Source organism: Myxocyprinus asiaticus, chromosome 38 (assembly GCF_019703515.2).
Source record: "Myxocyprinus asiaticus isolate MX2 ecotype Aquarium Trade chromosome 38, UBuf_Myxa_2, whole genome shotgun sequence".
In the NCBI taxonomy this organism is placed as follows: Eukaryota; Metazoa; Chordata; class Actinopteri; order Cypriniformes; family Catostomidae; genus Myxocyprinus; species Myxocyprinus asiaticus.
The window spans coordinates 20,526,749-20,543,460 of record NC_059381.1 but is presented as its reverse complement, the minus strand read 5'-3'; the positions used below and the strand labels follow the sequence as shown (position 1 = coordinate 20,543,460).

Genomic DNA, 16,712 nt, shown 5'->3' with positions numbered 1-16,712 from the left:
GGAGATCTCTCTGAGAGTGGAAAGAGAGAAGCAATGAAGAAACGGTGAACATTTAAGACAAAATAAAGGGCAAGAAAGAGAGGAGAGTCAGAACAGGGAGCCTTGACTCCACAAGCCACACCATCAAACAGCCAGCATGTCAAGGTCAGTTTTTTCTTAATGTTATAAAATAGTTATATATAAAAAATATATTAAAAAAATCTAAATAGTAATAACCACAGTCTTGACCAACACAAAATAGGTATTGTTTTAAAGCTGTACTTTTCAGTGCATGAAGGCATTATAACCAGAACTGAACAAGTGATTTGAAATTTGCAGACAAATCAGAAGTGTTCCGTTTTGATTATTTATTAATAATTTTGCACTGCATATTTTATTGTAATTGGTAAAAACATAAAACTGATAAAATAAGTAGAGATTCCTGTTAAAACCAGCCCACATACAACGTAATAGGATGCATAGATCATTAGATAATCCACACAAAGCACAATGTGCACACAGCACACAATGTGCTATCTGGCTAAAAACACGTTAGCTTTCTGGGATCAGATGACTTCATCGGAAATGATTTAGTACATTGTCCAGCGTCATGGAATGCTAAACCAATCGTATTAGGATTCAGATCACTGCAACCAGAAGTGGAAGTCATCCAAATATGGGAGGAGAAGATCGTACACTCTAAATACATATGGCCACCAGGAGATGGTGCAAAGTAAATTACACAGATTCAATAGCCGCTTTTCCACTATCGGGCCACTGCAATTCAGGGCTATCAACTGGCCAGCCGGAGCCAATAGCCTCGGACGTCAAGCCGTGAGACCAAAATCGATTTGGTTCCCAACACGGGCCAATAGCCCTGCAGCGTTGCCCTAAAACCTGCCCTTAACATGCCGACCTGGTGCCAACGTCATACGCCCCGCCCATTTCACAAGCAAGAAGGAAGCTCAAGCATGAGGTATCTAGAATATTGAGTTTATATCATTTGTAAACATTAGCTATCTAGCAAAATATGTTAGCATTGACAACTCACCGGCTGTAACTGCCATGGTGTCCCAAGTGGTCTCTCCACTAACAGCACACTGTCCATCATCTCGATCATGAAAAGTTCTTTCTTTGGGCATCGCTTTGTCCATTGTGTGTTTTAACGGATTTATTTTTCCCGAAACTCTACCATTGTGCGCTGGATACACAACCTGCAAGTTCGGTGAAACTCCAATTGTGACACTGACCCTGAGATATATAATGTCAAATTAGTTTTTTTTTTTGTTTTTTTTAGCAGTTCTTTAGACTGAGAGTCTCATCATTTATCACGTTCTATATCATTAAAAAATTTAAACATTTTCTTTAAAACAATCCCAAACAGAGTTATAAGCCTTTAATTTTGGGTATGCCACTGAAATTTAATGACAGTTCAAGAAAGCTTTCATTGCAATTTTGCATAATAATGTTGCTGTTTTATCAGAGTAGACTGTTTTTGTAATCTTAGTATGAATTTCATAATTTTGTTCATTAAACTTTTCATGTGGTGTTACATTAAATTTGTGGTGTACTTTAAATTCTAAATTCCATTTCTATCCTTCAGGGCCTAAAATGTTTACTATTTGACGTTTTCAAATCTTAATGCTCTTTTATCCTTTAGAATAAACACTATAAAGTTTCTTCAGTTCATTTGTCATGTCTTTGTTTTATTTTTTTATTTTTTTATGTCAAGATAAAAAAGAGATAACATTTCTTCCTTGATAGGGTCTTAGCTGAAAAATTCTACACATTTTTTTTTTTTTTAACAGCAAATAAATTGGATTTTTAAAGTTATTTAATTTTCTAAATAAATCCCTAAAGTTTCATTTACCTACTTATTTACCGACCTACTCAACAACCAGACATAAGCGGTTGTGTCACCAGTATTTGATTAAAATTATTTAAAAACCAAAAAGTCATAAAGTTTCCATTTTACTAGATAAAGCATTCTAAGCTATTTTTAAATACATAGCAATTAAAGTGTATTTTTAAATAAACAATATATATTTTTTATTTATTTATTTATTTTTACCAATTTTGCCTCTTGTTTGCCACTCCAAATGGAATGACCAATAATTTGAATATGTAAAAACAAAAACAATTGCTTAACAGCAGCAGCCTCCGTGTTACCACTACTGGTTTTCTGCAAACATGTCAAAGCATATATATATATATATATATATATATATATATATAAAAGTTCTATAAAAATATAATATGTATGAATATTGTATACAATTCTGATTGAATACGTCACAAAACATACACTAGGCGCCAAATCAGAGCCCCTCTATAAGGTGAGCTTACAAAGTAAGCAACACAATGGATAACGCGACATTGGATGAGCGGTACACAGACAAGGAGACAAGAGGCCGTTGTTTTTAAATAGATGTCAATGGAGGAGATGCTTCAGTACTCCGATTAAACATTTTGAGAGAAAACAGCTTATCACTTAATTAATTGACCACCTGTACTTAATCCTCAACATGTTTTACAATAAACAATCCTTTTGGAATTAACTATATGTGGAGTTTACAACAATAAAATTGCATTTTTTTTTGCGATATGTAGTTGTCAGTTTACGGCTCTCCCCATTCATTTATATGGTATCCGCAAACCTTGACTAACTGTCGTAACACGCTAGTTTTGACGGAAGTGATGTCATTTCAGGTTCCGTTTCTCTCCACTCGTGGCGGGAAGACGCGTTACTGCAGACAACATGGATGTTGAAATGAAAGAGACAGACAGTGAACAAGTCGATGGACAGCCTAAAAAGGATGACACTGCACCCAAACCATCAACGACTGCCTATGAACTACCATGGTACTGTTTGTAGCATTGTCGTGGGTGAATTTAGTGTCGCTAAAGCTAGCGAGCCATAGGCTGTTTGTCTCAAAAACTAGTGAGTTACCAACCTAGACAACATTTTTAGCAGTACTATGCTGGCCAAGACAGGCAGCTCACTAGGTTTCAGTTTTGGAATCTCCCAGCGTTTAAAAATAGCATATTTTATATGTCCATTGGTGACTAATTAGATTGATCTATTTCCAACTTATATGGAGTGTTTCACAGCAACTGAACAGACTTCATTGCCTGAGAAGTTGCATCTTCAATATGATGAACTATCTATGACATAATTGTGCTATTACTTTCAGGGTTGAAAAATACAGACCTCTGAAGTTGAATGAAATTGTTGGAAATGAGGAGACTGTCAGCAGACTGGAGGTTAGTATGGCAACAGTTGATGTTTCTCGAAATGACTTGTGGAAATACTGACACATTTCCTTTTTACTGTTGCAGGTGTTTGCGAGAGAAGGAAACGTTCCCAACATCATCATTGCAGTAAGTTAAAAACATGGTTTCACTGCCACGTGACATCTGAATTCAGACTTAATCTGTCAGTATGCATAAAGCAATGTTCAAATTTGGTATTAGGGTCCTCCTGGCACTGGAAAAACTACCAGCATTTTATGTTTGGCAAGAGCTCTTCTGGGTCCAGCCATGAAAGATGCTGTGCTTGAGCTGAATGCCTCCAATGACCGGTAAGTACCTGTGTAAGTACCACACTGCAATGCTTTCTAATGCTTCTCATCATAAAGAAATGATGTTGGGTGAATATAATGCTTCTGATTAAGTTAAAATCAGAAGTACTGAGGTTCCGGGCCACTAAAGACCTGAGGTATGCAATAGAGCCCGACCGATATGGGATTTTTGACACCGATACTGATATGGTGGCTGATATAGCTAATTTTTGAGCTGGAATGAAAACAGACCTTTTTTAATGTGGATTGTACACCAATTTTGCACCGATATGACTATGCAAAAGTACTCAGAAAGATGCTTTCTTAAATAATTTTATCAAAGAATATTTGATATTATTATAATACATTGTCAACAAATTCTAGAAATTAACACTGAGAAAATAAAGAATAAATGCAAATAAAACAAATAGCTAAATAAACAGTACTGTATGTTTAGTATTAGTCAATGGCTGAACATTAAAATAAAGAATAAACCAAATAAAATAAATAGCTAAATAAACATCAGTACTGTTTAGTATCAGTCAATTGCTGACCATTTAAATAAAGAATAAATTCAAAGAAAATAAATAACTAAATAAACATCAGTAGTACTGTTTAGTATCAGTCAAATGCTGACCATTTTAATAATGCCAGTCAATTATTGGCAGGTTGTAAAACAAGAAGCATTTACACCTGCCGAGTCAAGAGATAAACAGCGGCAGCGGTGTTACACCGTATTCTGCTACACAGGTTCAGGAAGATTTCAACGATGGAAAACCAGACTTTTACATTTTGTAAATGCAACGACTGGAATTGTTTGGTTGAAGGGGGTACCAAACTGTGAATCCTGAACAACACAGTTTGGTGAATACATGTTTACACAGTAGCTTCCACTCAGCTGACAAGGTATGAAAGTAGCTACGTGGTTAGCTAGTTAGCTATAAGCTCGTTGTCATGGAGAGTAAAAGATGGACATTGTTTATTTTACTTTCCAGCATTGCGTCTCACCAACTAGGTAACAACGTAGTGCAAAATCAACACTCAACTGACACAATCCACCACCGCACCGTTGTCTGCTGAGCTGCAAAAAGATGTTCTGATGTTTACCTTTCAATCTGTTACGTTACTGACTGTACTGACAAACTATAGCTGGCTAACAGCAAACAGATGTGATAAACATGAGTGACATGGTTGTTAGGGAGAGGGTTAACATTATATTGAAAAGGAAAAATGATAGGGTCATTGTTTATTAACTTTACAGTATGTATTTCACAAACTAGTTAGCAATTTACCGTGAAGACACCGCTGAACACGCACCGCTTAACTCCCCTGTCTGCAGAGCCACTGCCAGCTCTGCTCTGTAAACAATGGAGTCGGAGTGCACTTTGCTAGACAAACTACGTTATGACACCAATTCTAAATCACCCCAAGCATTGTTTTCTGCATTATATGTTCGAAAAAAAAGTTTTCATTTCTGTGCATATCAGAAGACATATACGGCAATACGATATATCTGTGAAAGGCTAATATCGGGCCATAATGTCGTAAAGTTAAAGTTGTGCATTAAAGTTTAATGCATACCTCAGGTCTTTAGTAACTTGGGACCTCATTCCACCCCCTGTAGCTTATCCATTTCTGGAGTTATGCCCACACATCTTTAGTATTCCTGAACCTTTCTCTTCTGAATAGTGTAACCAAAAAAGGGTCAAAATTGCAAAAAAGTATTTTTTTTTTTTTTTTTTTTTTTTTAATTTTATCTTACTCAAGGAGGCTCTGATGTGTCATTGATTGACTTGATTTACATTTTACATTGCTGTTTGACGAAGAAGCAACGTGGAAGTAAACTATAGCAAGTATAACACATGAACAGTATGATTTGGCGATTGTCATTTAGATGCACTACAAAAACTTGTGTCTGTTTAGACTCAAAAAGTGCCTGAGAAAATTCCTGTGTATTTTGTGTGTAGATTGTGTTATGTGTAGCTCAGTGTGTTTGACAGCCAGTTGTTTGTCATGAAATTTCAGTGTAGAAGTAATGTATCCTGTTCTGTGATTTGTTGCATTCTTTTTGATAGATGAAAAATAAAACATCAAAATACATCAGTGTGTATATATATATATATAGCGCCATTTTTTAGATCCATTTGTGATTTAAAAAGTTTAGTAAAACACCCATGCATTTAAGAGTTAATATCTCTGTTTTGGCACTTCCAGCAAAATATTTAGTTTACTGCACCCCTGTAACCATCATGAAAGAGAGAAATGTTTTATGTCTTTTAATTTCAGTGGAATAGATGTCGTGAGAAACAAGATCAAAATGTTTGCCCAGCAAAAAGTTACACTCCCTAAAGGTCGCCACAAGATCATCATTCTTGATGAGGCTGACAGGTAAGGGGAGAATGGGTAATTACAATGGAAATAATATATGTACACTACCGGTCAAAACTTTTGAAACACTTGAATGAAATGTTTCTCATGATCTTAAAAATATTTTGATCTGAAGACAATATGTTTTGTCTTAAATGTTTGAAATTAGTTTTGTAGACAACAATATAATTGTGTCACCATATGAATTTATTTCATTATAAAACTAAAATTTAATAAAAAATAAAAAACAAATTATTTTTAAATTGATGACTTGGACCAAATAATAAAGAAAAGCAGCCAATAAGTGCCCAACATAGATGGTAACTCCTTCAGTACTGTTTAAAAAGCATCCCAGGGTGATACCTCAAGAAGTTGGTTGAGAAAATGTCAAGAGTACATGTCTGCAAATTCTAGGCAAAGGATGACTACTTTGAAGATGCTAAAATATAACACAGTTTTGATTTATTTTGGATTTTGTTTAATCACAACATAATTCCCATAGTTCCATTTATGAAATTCCATAGTTTTGATGACTTTATTCTAAAATGTGGAGAAAAAAAATTATAATAAAGAATGAGTGTTTCAAAATGTTTGACCGGTAGTGTATATGTGTAGAAAAATACCTGTTTAGGTAAGTCTATCTATTGTTATATTTCTAAAACAGCATGACTGATGGAGCCCAGCAGGCTTTGAGAAGAACCATGGAGATATACTCAAAAACCACACGCTTTGCCCTGGCATGTAATGCATCAGATAAGATCATAGGTGAGCTGCCCAGCACAGGGAACAGAAAATGCTGTTTAATAGATAATATAATTTAAACAGGCCATGTCACGAGGAATCAAATTTTCTTGATATTTTGACATATAAGAGGTAAGGATGTCATAAAATATCAATATCAATTATTGATTGGCATGTTATTTTATTGATACATATTCGAGGCATCGATATGTTAACATCAGCCGGCATTTATATTAGATGCCTAATTTTTGTGCTTTGTTCACTGCAAGTTGCATTCCAGTCAATGTAGTCTGACATAATAGCTTTGGGAGACCACAAGGGGGTGACATAACATTTATTGAGGCCGGTCACGGCATGGACAAGAGACAGATCATAAACATACAGGTGCATCTCAATAAATTAGAATGTCGTGGAAAAGTTCATTTATTTCAGTAATTCAACTCAAATTGTGAAACTCGTGTATTAAATAAATTCAATGCACACAGACTGAAGTAGTTTAAGTCTTTGGTTCTTTTAATTGTGATGATTTTGGCTCACATTTAACAAAAACCCACCAATTCACTATCTCAAAAAATTAGAATACATCAGAAGACCAATAAAAAAACATTTTTAGTGAATTGTTGGCCTTCTGGAAAGTATGTTCATTTACTGTATATGTACTCAGTACTTGGTAGGGGCTCCTTTTGCTTTAATTACTGCCTCAATTCAGCGTGGCATGGAGGTGATCAGTTTGTGGCACTGCTGAGATGGTATGGAAGCCCAGGTTTCTTTGACAGTGGCCTTCAGCTCATCTGCATTTTTTGGTCTCTTGTTTCTCATTTTCCTCTTGACAATACCCCATAGATTCTCTATGGGGTTCAGATCTGGTGAGTTTGCTGGCCAGTCAAGCACACCAACACCATGGTCATTTAACCAACTTTTGGTGCTTTTGGCAGTGTGGGTAGGTGCCAAATCCTGCTGGAAAATGAAATCAGCATCTTTAAAAAGCTGGTCAGCAGAAGGAAGCCTGAAGTGCTCCAAAATTTCTTGGTAAACAGGTGCAGTGACTTTGGTTTTCAAAAAACACAATGGACCAACACCAGCAGATGACATTGCGCCCCAAATCATCACAGACTGTGGAAACTTAACACTGGACTTCAAGCAACTTGGGCTATGAGCTTCTCCACCCTTCCTCCAGACTCTAGGACCTTGGTTTCCAAATGAAATACAAAACTTGCTCTCATCTGAAAAGAGGACTTTGGACCACTGGGCAACAGTCCAGTTCTTCTTCTCCTTAGCCCAGGTAAGACGCCTCTGACGTTGTCTGTGGTTCAGGAGTGGCTTGACAAGAGGAATACAACAACTGTAGCCAAATTCCTTGACACGTCTGTGTGTGGTGGCCTTGATGCCTTGACCCCAGCCTCAGTCCATTTCTTGTGAAGTTCGCCCAAATTCTTGAATCGATTTTGCTTGACAATCATAAGGCTGTGGTTCTCTCAGTTGGTTGTGCATCTTTTTCTTCCACACTTTTTCCTTCCACTCAACTTTCTGTTAACATGCTTGGATACAGCACTCTGTGAACAGCCAGCTTCTTTGGCAATGAATGTTTGTGGCTTACCCTCCTTGTGAAGGGTGTCAGTGATTGTCTTCTGGACAACTGTCAGATCAGCAGTCTTCCCAATGATTGTGTAGCCTAGTGAACCAAACTGAGAGACTATTTTGAAGGCTCAGGAAACCTTTGCAGGTGTTTTGAGTTGATTAGCTGATTGGCATGTCACCATATTCTAATTTTTTGAGATAGTGAATTGGTGGGTTTATTTAATACACGAGTTTCACAATTTGAGTTGAATTATTGAAATAAATGAACTTTTCCACGACATTCTAATTTATTGAGATGCACCTGTATTACGAGCTGATGGCAGTACAAAGTTATAAAGGATTTTGTAGTTCTTCAAAAATTAACGAAGTGACATTGAGGAATTTGCAGATTAGTGTATGAAACTGGTGTAACTGCAAACTGAACAATTAGAAATGGCGATTTTTTTTATTTTTTATTTTTTTTTATTATGCAATTTTTCTATATGTAGCACAGAACCGGTCATACTTGTAACTGAAAATACATTGTGTATGCTCTATGAAAGATACTTATACGCACTATATCATCCAGTAATGACTAGAGTAAATAATCTATGTCCTTTTGATAATGATTTGGGTCGAAGTTAACGGAAAACTATGCGAGTTGAGCTCCATGGCGCTGCATAATTTTTAACAGCCTCTGGAGATGGTAATGTGTGTGTGTATACCTACCTTCATAGAAATAATTGTGTCAAATTTTAGACCGCGCCATGTTGTTCGCAAGACGCATCCGATGTGCGACCCCCTTTAATTTACCCTGCCACTCACACTTTACCAAAATTGTGATGAGAAATCTGTTTGAAAAGACAAAGAATATTGTGCAAAGGGCAGCCCTAATTATATCAGAAAAAAAATCTTGATATATATTGATAATCATTGGGAAAATCTTCCAATTATCGATGCATGAAAAAGGCATGGATCCCAAGCTTAATAAGAGGTCATTGTACTATAAAAAACATACTGCAAATTTCAGAACTCAAAACGTCCTCTCCAGTTCGAAAAGAGAATTTGTTTCTTCTCTGCAAAAAGGACTCGTTTTGAAATTGGCTACATTGTGATGTCACAATGCAGTGTTGTTTTAAATAGCCCTTCCTCCACGACATACGCAATTGTTGTGGTGAACTGAGGTATTCAGCTTTAAAAGTGGTTCTAATTGCTACTGTAGTTTGCTTTTAACCATTGAAAGATTAAGATGCCATGTAAAGGTCCCCAGATGTTGTTGTGTTCCTGGTTATGGGAAAACTGCATCTCGGCATAGCATTCTGAAGGATCCCAATGTTAGGAATGAGTGTCTTATTTAAACAAAGTTCCTGAATGCATCAATGTGGGGTTATATGTTTTGTTTGGCACATTTCACTAAGGATTCTTTTGAGAACTATTATGACTCAGACTTTGGAAAGAAACCTATATTGATAGATGACGCCACTGAATAACAAATTGGACTCTACTGTTTCTGTGTGTTTGTTTGATATGTAAGAAATTGTATAGTCGTTTTTATCGTGAAATAAACCGCGATACAGTTACTTTCCAAAGAAATGCTTAATTGCTCACGAAATATTGATGTGCTATTAAATTATTTTATTATGTAAGAAGAAAGTGTAGCACAGAGTGCAACAAAAGACAGTGGTGTAGTATATGGTAGTTGCTGCCGTCTCATCTATCCTGTATTAGCTAGGACGTCCTGCATTCTGGCCGAAATTAACCAGAAATGGAATTTGCACTTCAAATATGTTAGCCAGTCATCACACAGTGGGCGTGTATATTGAAGTCTTGGAGGAAGTGCAGAAAAATGTTTCAGACAGAGGGCCAAAATTCTTTACTAACATTATAAGTGAACCTCAAGGAAAATTATAGTTAAAAACATTGCGTGACATGACCCCTTTTAAATCTTTGACGATGTGCTCCAGATCAACTCTAAACCCATTGCAGTTAAGTACACTGAAGCACAGCTCTATTATGAGTAATTCAGAGTTCAGATTATCCTTTGAGTAAACAGTGATGTTTGGTTGCAGAGCCAATTCAGTCCCGCTGCGCCGTCCTGCGTTACAGCAAGCTCAGAGACGATCAGATCATGATGCGTCTGACAGAGGTGGTGGAGAAGGAGAACCTGCATGTCACCAACGACGGCCTGGAGGCTATCATCTTCACCGCTCAAGGGGACATGAGACAGGTCAGTCTGGGTGACTAATGGTTATAGTTTTTTTCCAGGATCTGCTCCAATATTTTTTCTTTAATCTGGCTCTCTAGGCTCTGAACAACCTGCAGTCAACAAATTCCGGATTTGGCTACATCAACAGCGAAAATGTGTTCAAGGTATATTTGGATATGTCATTTTTTTTTCCTAACCATTTAGATAAAAAGATTTATCTGGTGAAGTACAAACAGTGCTGCTTCTGCAGGTGTGTGATGAGCCACATCCTCTGCTGGTTAAAGGCATGCTAGAACACTGTGTCAACGCCAACATTGAGGAAGCCTACAAGGTACTACAAAACACTTGCCTGTAATAATCGGACTAAATAAGAACTAACAGACACTGGTTAAATTGAAATATGTTGCTTCTCTATACAGATTATTGAACAGCTTTGGTCCCTAGGATACTCCCCAGAGGATATAATCGGAAACATCTTTAGAGTTTGTAAGACATTGCAGATGCCAGAATATTTGAAGCTAGAATATATTAAGGTATGTATTTGTAGTGTTTCTGTTAAATACACTACAAGTCAAAAGTTTGGACACACCTACTGATTCCATATTCTCAATATTTTCATGACAAGGATGGATTGGATTACTTTTGCTTGCATCTTAAAACTTCAAAAAAGACAAAAGCCTCAGCATCCACTGTGATTGTAATCATACGTGTGATTCCTCAGGAGATTGGCTACACCCATATGAAAGTGGCTGAAGGGGTGAACTCTCTATTACAGATGGCTGGTCTACTGGGCCGATTGTGCAGCAAGACTGCAGCACCTGATGTCAGCTAAAGTCAAGAGAAGATTTACCAAATAATCACACATCTTCTGTTTCATTATTGTTCTTAAACTACCAGTACTTGTATTAAGACTTTTTATGCTATAAAAAAATAATTGTAAAAATGAGAATCTGCAGTAATAAAAATGTAAAACATTTTAATGTTGTTCACTGTTGTTTTTAGATCAAGTGCTTGCATATACTAATTTGGTAGAAATAATTTAAAAAAAAACAAGAGCAGAGGCAGACACCCAACCAAATGTACAGTTAGAAACCATATGAGCTTGTTTTGGCCTTTTGGTTTGTGCTTATATAATGTTTACCCCAATCAAACTTCCTCCCCAAACTTTTTGGTTCATTCTGTATGTGATGGGAGTGGCAGGCTACTCCTCTGACTCAGTTTTCCAATCTATATAAAATATCTGCATGATTTTTATGGTACAGCTCTTTTACAGCCTCCATACATTAAATGCTTTAGTAAAATACTTATTTTCTACTGTCTTGTTGTAGGTCATATTTCAGTTATATTTCAGCCAGGCACAAAAAAATCTGAATTTCAAGTAAATAGTGTACATTAAGTGTTCATTTAATTTCAGCAATTTTACATGTATTAATCTTTATTGATGGAAAGTGTCTACACAGAGCCATGATATTGTTAAATTTGTGTCAAAATACAAATATGATCGAAAGCTGGAAACCAACTCTTTCTATTACTAAATACATGTATTAAATCATATAAGTGTGTTCCAAATATTTAAGTTGATCCCAGCTGGAGTCTCATTTCAGCTACAACCTTGTTTTTTGGCAGCATTCATTCCGTGATACAAAAAGTGTTCATTGTCACTCTGTGGTAGCGTTCACATATTCTGATTCATCTGTATCAAAAGGGACAGAACAAAGTGAGCTGGTTTCATTATAAATAACAAAATTTTTTAATCAACACAGAATAATTACCTTCATCAGATTTGTTATTCAGAAATTCAGCATTTTCATAATCACAGCTATCTACAGAAACATAATGGACAACAGGTCAGTGATTAATTTTATATAATAAAATATGTAGATTCCATGTCATCAGATAAGTGCATTTTTTTTATTAAAACAAATTCACAGAAAATTATTATTATTATTTGTAATAAACATTTTAAATACGAGAAATCGTATAAATGCTGCTGTTTAAAGAAATATTCTGAGTTCAGTACAAGTAAAGCTCAATTGAAGGCATTTGTAGCATAATGTTGATTACCACAAAAACTAATTCTGACTCGTCCCTCCTTTAAAAAAAAAATCTGGGTCCAGTGAGGCACTTATAATGGAAGTGAATGGGGCCAATCTGTAAACATTAATATATTTACTGATTCAAAAGTATAGCCACAAGGCATAAACAATATGCATGTTAACATGATTTTATTTGTGATAAAATCACTTTTTCTGTATAAAGTTACAGGCAATTTTACAACTTTGTTGAAATGACAATGTAATGACAACAAACCCTAAAATGACTAAAAACAATGATTTAAACAACTTTACAGCTCAAATAATACATGAGTTTTTACAAGCGCTTTTATAAAATTACAAGCTTCACATTTCTGCCTTTAAACCCTCCAAAAATTGTCCACATTCACTTCCATTGTAAGTGCCTCACTGTAGCCTCGATTTTTGCCTTTTTTTTTTTTTAAGAAAAGGAGGGATGAGTCACAATAATTTTTTTTGTGGTAATCAACTTTATGTCACAAATGCTGTCGACTTGATCTTTACTTGTATTGAACCCGGAATATTCCTTTAAGTTTTTGCTAATCTGATGAGGAAAAAAAACATTCCTATAATAATAAAATGTAATTGCAGTGCTAAAGACGCATTAAATGTAAATTAACACCAATATAAATAACTATAATAATACTATTAGCTGTCACTTAAAAAAAATAAAAATAAAACGGCGACACCATTCTATTTAACATTTATAATATCCATTTATAATAACTTTAATAAAATTAAACAACAGATTAGTTAATAGACATTCAAATAGTATGTCATGAGACTTTGATTCATACATGAGCTTCTGATCTTATAAGCATGATACAATATTTGTTATTAATGAAAGTTATTCTAAAGTATTACCTCAAGGAAAAGATGTTGGAATCACTTAAAACACCAACCTGAATCATGTTGAATAACTTGTGTTGGAAATACATTCTCGTATGGTCCTGGATCTGTATCTGGGGTAGGAGAATGAGCATTTCATTAAGTATATTTACCTCGCCATCCATTTGTGCCCCTTTGTTTTGTTTTTTTTTAGCTGCAAGTATGTGACTTGTGGCCTCTTGGTTTTTTTTATTGTTTTTTTTATAAGGTTTTTAAATAGACATTCTGTATTCATCACCTAGTGGGTTATGTCTTTACAGGTTCATAGGTGCCCACTATAAATGGCTTCATTTTTTCCTGTTAACACAACTGAGAAAGCAAGTGTTTTGCAAAAAGTATTTAGATAATTTTGAGACAATTATCCGCACGTGCTTACCTGGGTCATCTTCGTTTACATAATGGTTTTCTGGAATTGGGTCCCTATGAAAATAAAAAATAAAAAAACTGTAGTATATTTAAAGCATGTATAGATATTAAGAAATGTATTATTGTGTAAGTTATGTAAGGTAGGCCTAAATGTATGCACATAATGTATCTACTGTATGTCAGAAGGAATGCAACTTATTTTTATTAAGCTTATATTATGCTTTTGTGCCAAAATTGTTTGATTAGCATCTGACTTGTTTTACCCATATGTGGAAAAAATACTCACACGTATGTCGGTTCAAAGCTGCCATCTGCCACATAAGCAAAACATGGTACATTATATTATTGTATTTAAAACTTTATATTTATTGTAAGTAAAGTCTAATGATTGCCTTAACAATGACACTTACGATTTGGAAAGTTCTGATAACGGCTGTGACCTCCAGGGAAACAGGCAAAATAACAGTCATCCATTTAAAGTGAATTTTCTTAAATTACCACCACTAAGATACCAATTTGAGCAATGCACATTTGAATTAGAAAATTCTTACTATTTGGAGTCCTATTTAACATAGATGTCGATAGCCTGTAAAAAAGAAATTAATAGTTTAACTTTTTTGTCCATGTTGATGATTTTTTTTCTCAAATTTATGCTATTTGGCAGTTATGCATCACAGCCTCTCAATGTTTACAATTGTGTACAATTTCAGACATTTTCCCCTACCACAAGGAACGTGATATTTTAGATAAAGTGGACAAAGATGCTTTGGGAAGAAATAATGAAAATACGACTAAAAATGACTAAACATTGGGTTGATTAGTGCTCAAAGTATCTTACCTTGAGGTAGAAAGACTCTCTGTAGACATCTGGTTTGGTTTCGTAACTGGAAAACAGACATAATGCAAATAAAATATAATTTTTGCCTGGTGAAGAGTGCATTTTTAATTTCACCCTTCTGACAGAAGATAAAAAATAAAATAAAAAAAATGAATTCTGTAAAACCAGCATTCAGATTAGAGGGGACAGGGTCCCTGACCCCCAATAAGGCCAAAAACAAAATGGATTTGGGGGGTCCCATGGTGTTTCCTCAGAAATCTAGAATTCTTTTCATATTTTTGTGGTGACACCATGCAACATTGTCCATTATCTGTCCAAGTTTTCATAAATAATCCAAATGACATTTTTCAGTTGGAAAATTATAAACACTCCCAAGAGCGCCTCACGGTTAAGCGTTAAGGGGACCCCCCAATTCGAACACAGTGTAAAACAGTAATAATCTGAAAGTCGAACACCGTGCGTAATATACATTAGAAACTGTCATTATGATTATTGGCTCACACTTTTATTAAGCTTAATTTTAAGAATATTACCTGGTCGTTTAACATATGTGCTGTGATCATGATTGCTGAAAGAGAAAAATAATAAATATGAAACAGGTTACCTTACAGTATATCAGTATGAGCCAATAGATAATATATCTCCAAGAAAAACAACAGCATTTTACTTACAACACGTCTTGGTCATACAGGATGTTGTCCTCTTGTTGTACTGCTCAAAATAAAAAAATATATCCAAATTAAAAAAGACACATATGTATAGTGCCTTACAGAATGAACATCTGAGCAAATGTAAAAGGTTACTTTCAAAGCCCACAAATGAGAGAAAAAAAGCACTTTTTGGAGTCAAAAGGGTTGTAATGATAGACCACTTACTAGATTTCTTTTTACAACACATACAAAGGGCATAAACACAACAAAGGCAGGCCAAGGAAACGATGGCAAGGAGAGCTCCTTGCTGGCTATTGGCTTCAATCATGTCCTGAAAAATAAGAAATAAATTTTTTTTTTCTTGAATGTTTTTTTTTTTTTTCCACATAGATAGTGAGGAAATGAGTAATTGCAGTGTTATATGTTCACTTACAGATCATTTTATCACAGAAACAACCATGACTGACAAAATGGCACCAAGTGTCATCGCACAAGTTATAGGAATAATTTAATGCTTGGCATGAATCAACATGCAAGATTGTGTCAGATTAAAAACCATGGTGACACAATTTTAAAAGGAATTAAAAAAGTCTTGATGACATTTTCTTTGTTTTTGGATCATTGTATATTATGATCCTGAGAGAGCTGAGTGTTGCTGTTTTTTTTTTTTTTTTTTTTTTTTTTCATATACTGTGTGTCTGTATATACTGGTTCATTTGTTATTTATATGTAAGTCATGTGAAAAAAAAAAGTCTTTTTTTTTTTTTCATCAGCAACTAATTGAACCACTGGATGAGAGTTATTTCATCATCAAACGTTTGTCTTTTCTTTCTTGCTTAATTTTGTAATTTTATTCTGTCTTTTTAATGACAGGTTTTTTAATGTAAAAAAATATTAGACATTCTAATCCATCATCTTAGTGAGTTGCATTACAGTCAACTTGCAAATAATTCTATTACAGCCTTTTCAGCCATATTACTAAGACCACAGAGAAACTGTTTTCAACACATAAACACAAGACTCGTTGCACAATTCTCTTTCAATCATAGTGAATTATGAATAAAGGAATATAAATAGGTGAGCAGTTACCTTTAACGAGGCCTCTCAGTCCACTTCCATTCTGATGAGAAAGTCATTTGAAGGACTAATGGGAGAGCAGAATGAACCTGTGTGTTTCCTGTTTCGAACTAAATCTAACCACATCCGTGCAGAAACATGCCGGACATCAGTAAAGAGTCCACCACAAACCCACAGCAACACAATGCTCAGAGGAGAAAACTCATAGTTCAAAGTCAACCTGCTAAATGTGTATTTTCTGTCATACATTAAATGTCAAACCTACTCAATATTCTTTGAAATGCAGCCTGTTTCATTAGCATTCGGTGACAGAAAATGTTGCAACTAGACAGAAGTGTAGAAGTCTGTCATTGTTTCCTCAATTAGGGCAGAATGTGATTTCAGAGTAAAATCAAAGGCTGCACCTTACAG

At 35.1% G+C, this 16,712-nt stretch overlaps 2 protein-coding genes across 5 annotated transcripts; one reads left to right on the top strand and one right to left on the bottom strand.

The window, feature by feature from the left end:
• The first annotated feature begins 2,688 nt into the window (after positions 1–2,688).
• On the top strand, positions 2,689–11,386 carry rfc2 (replication factor C (activator 1) 2). 3 transcript variants are annotated; one of them, XM_051678398.1, is made up of 11 exons: positions 2,689–2,841; positions 3,174–3,243; positions 3,319–3,360; positions 3,454–3,560; positions 5,826–5,927; positions 6,571–6,671; positions 10,274–10,431; positions 10,509–10,574; positions 10,661–10,741; positions 10,830–10,943; positions 11,186–11,386. In XM_051678398.1, exons 1-11 carry the CDS (start codon positions 2,738–2,740, stop codon positions 11,240–11,242), a joined length of 1,002 nt encoding a protein of 333 aa, XP_051534358.1. In that variant the 5' UTR covers positions 2,689–2,737; the 3' UTR covers positions 11,243–11,386. The 3 variants fall into 3 exon arrangements, with proteins under 3 accessions (XP_051534358.1, XP_051534357.1, XP_051534356.1); XM_051678397.1 differs by having other exon boundaries at positions 11,132–11,386; XM_051678396.1 differs by having other exon boundaries at positions 11,036–11,386.
• A 91-nt stretch (positions 11,387–11,477) lies between these two features.
• On the bottom strand, positions 11,478–16,497 carry si:dkey-183i3.6 (LAT2 domain-containing protein). Of its 2 annotated transcripts, XM_051678404.1 has the most exons (12): positions 16,314–16,486; positions 15,450–15,555; positions 15,246–15,285; positions 15,108–15,142; positions 14,575–14,620; positions 14,288–14,322; positions 14,147–14,176; positions 14,023–14,047; positions 13,747–13,790; positions 13,385–13,444; positions 12,183–12,233; positions 11,478–12,103 (listed from the first exon to the last, which is right to left on the bottom strand). In XM_051678404.1, exons 2-12 carry the CDS (start codon positions 15,550–15,552, stop codon positions 12,069–12,071), a joined length of 504 nt encoding a protein of 167 aa, XP_051534364.1. In that variant the 5' UTR covers positions 15,553–15,555; positions 16,314–16,486; the 3' UTR covers positions 11,478–12,068. The 2 variants fall into 2 exon arrangements, with proteins under 2 accessions (XP_051534364.1, XP_051534365.1); XM_051678405.1 differs by lacking the exon at positions 12,183–12,233 and having other exon boundaries at positions 16,314–16,497.
• Positions 16,498–16,712: the final 215 nt, after the last annotated feature.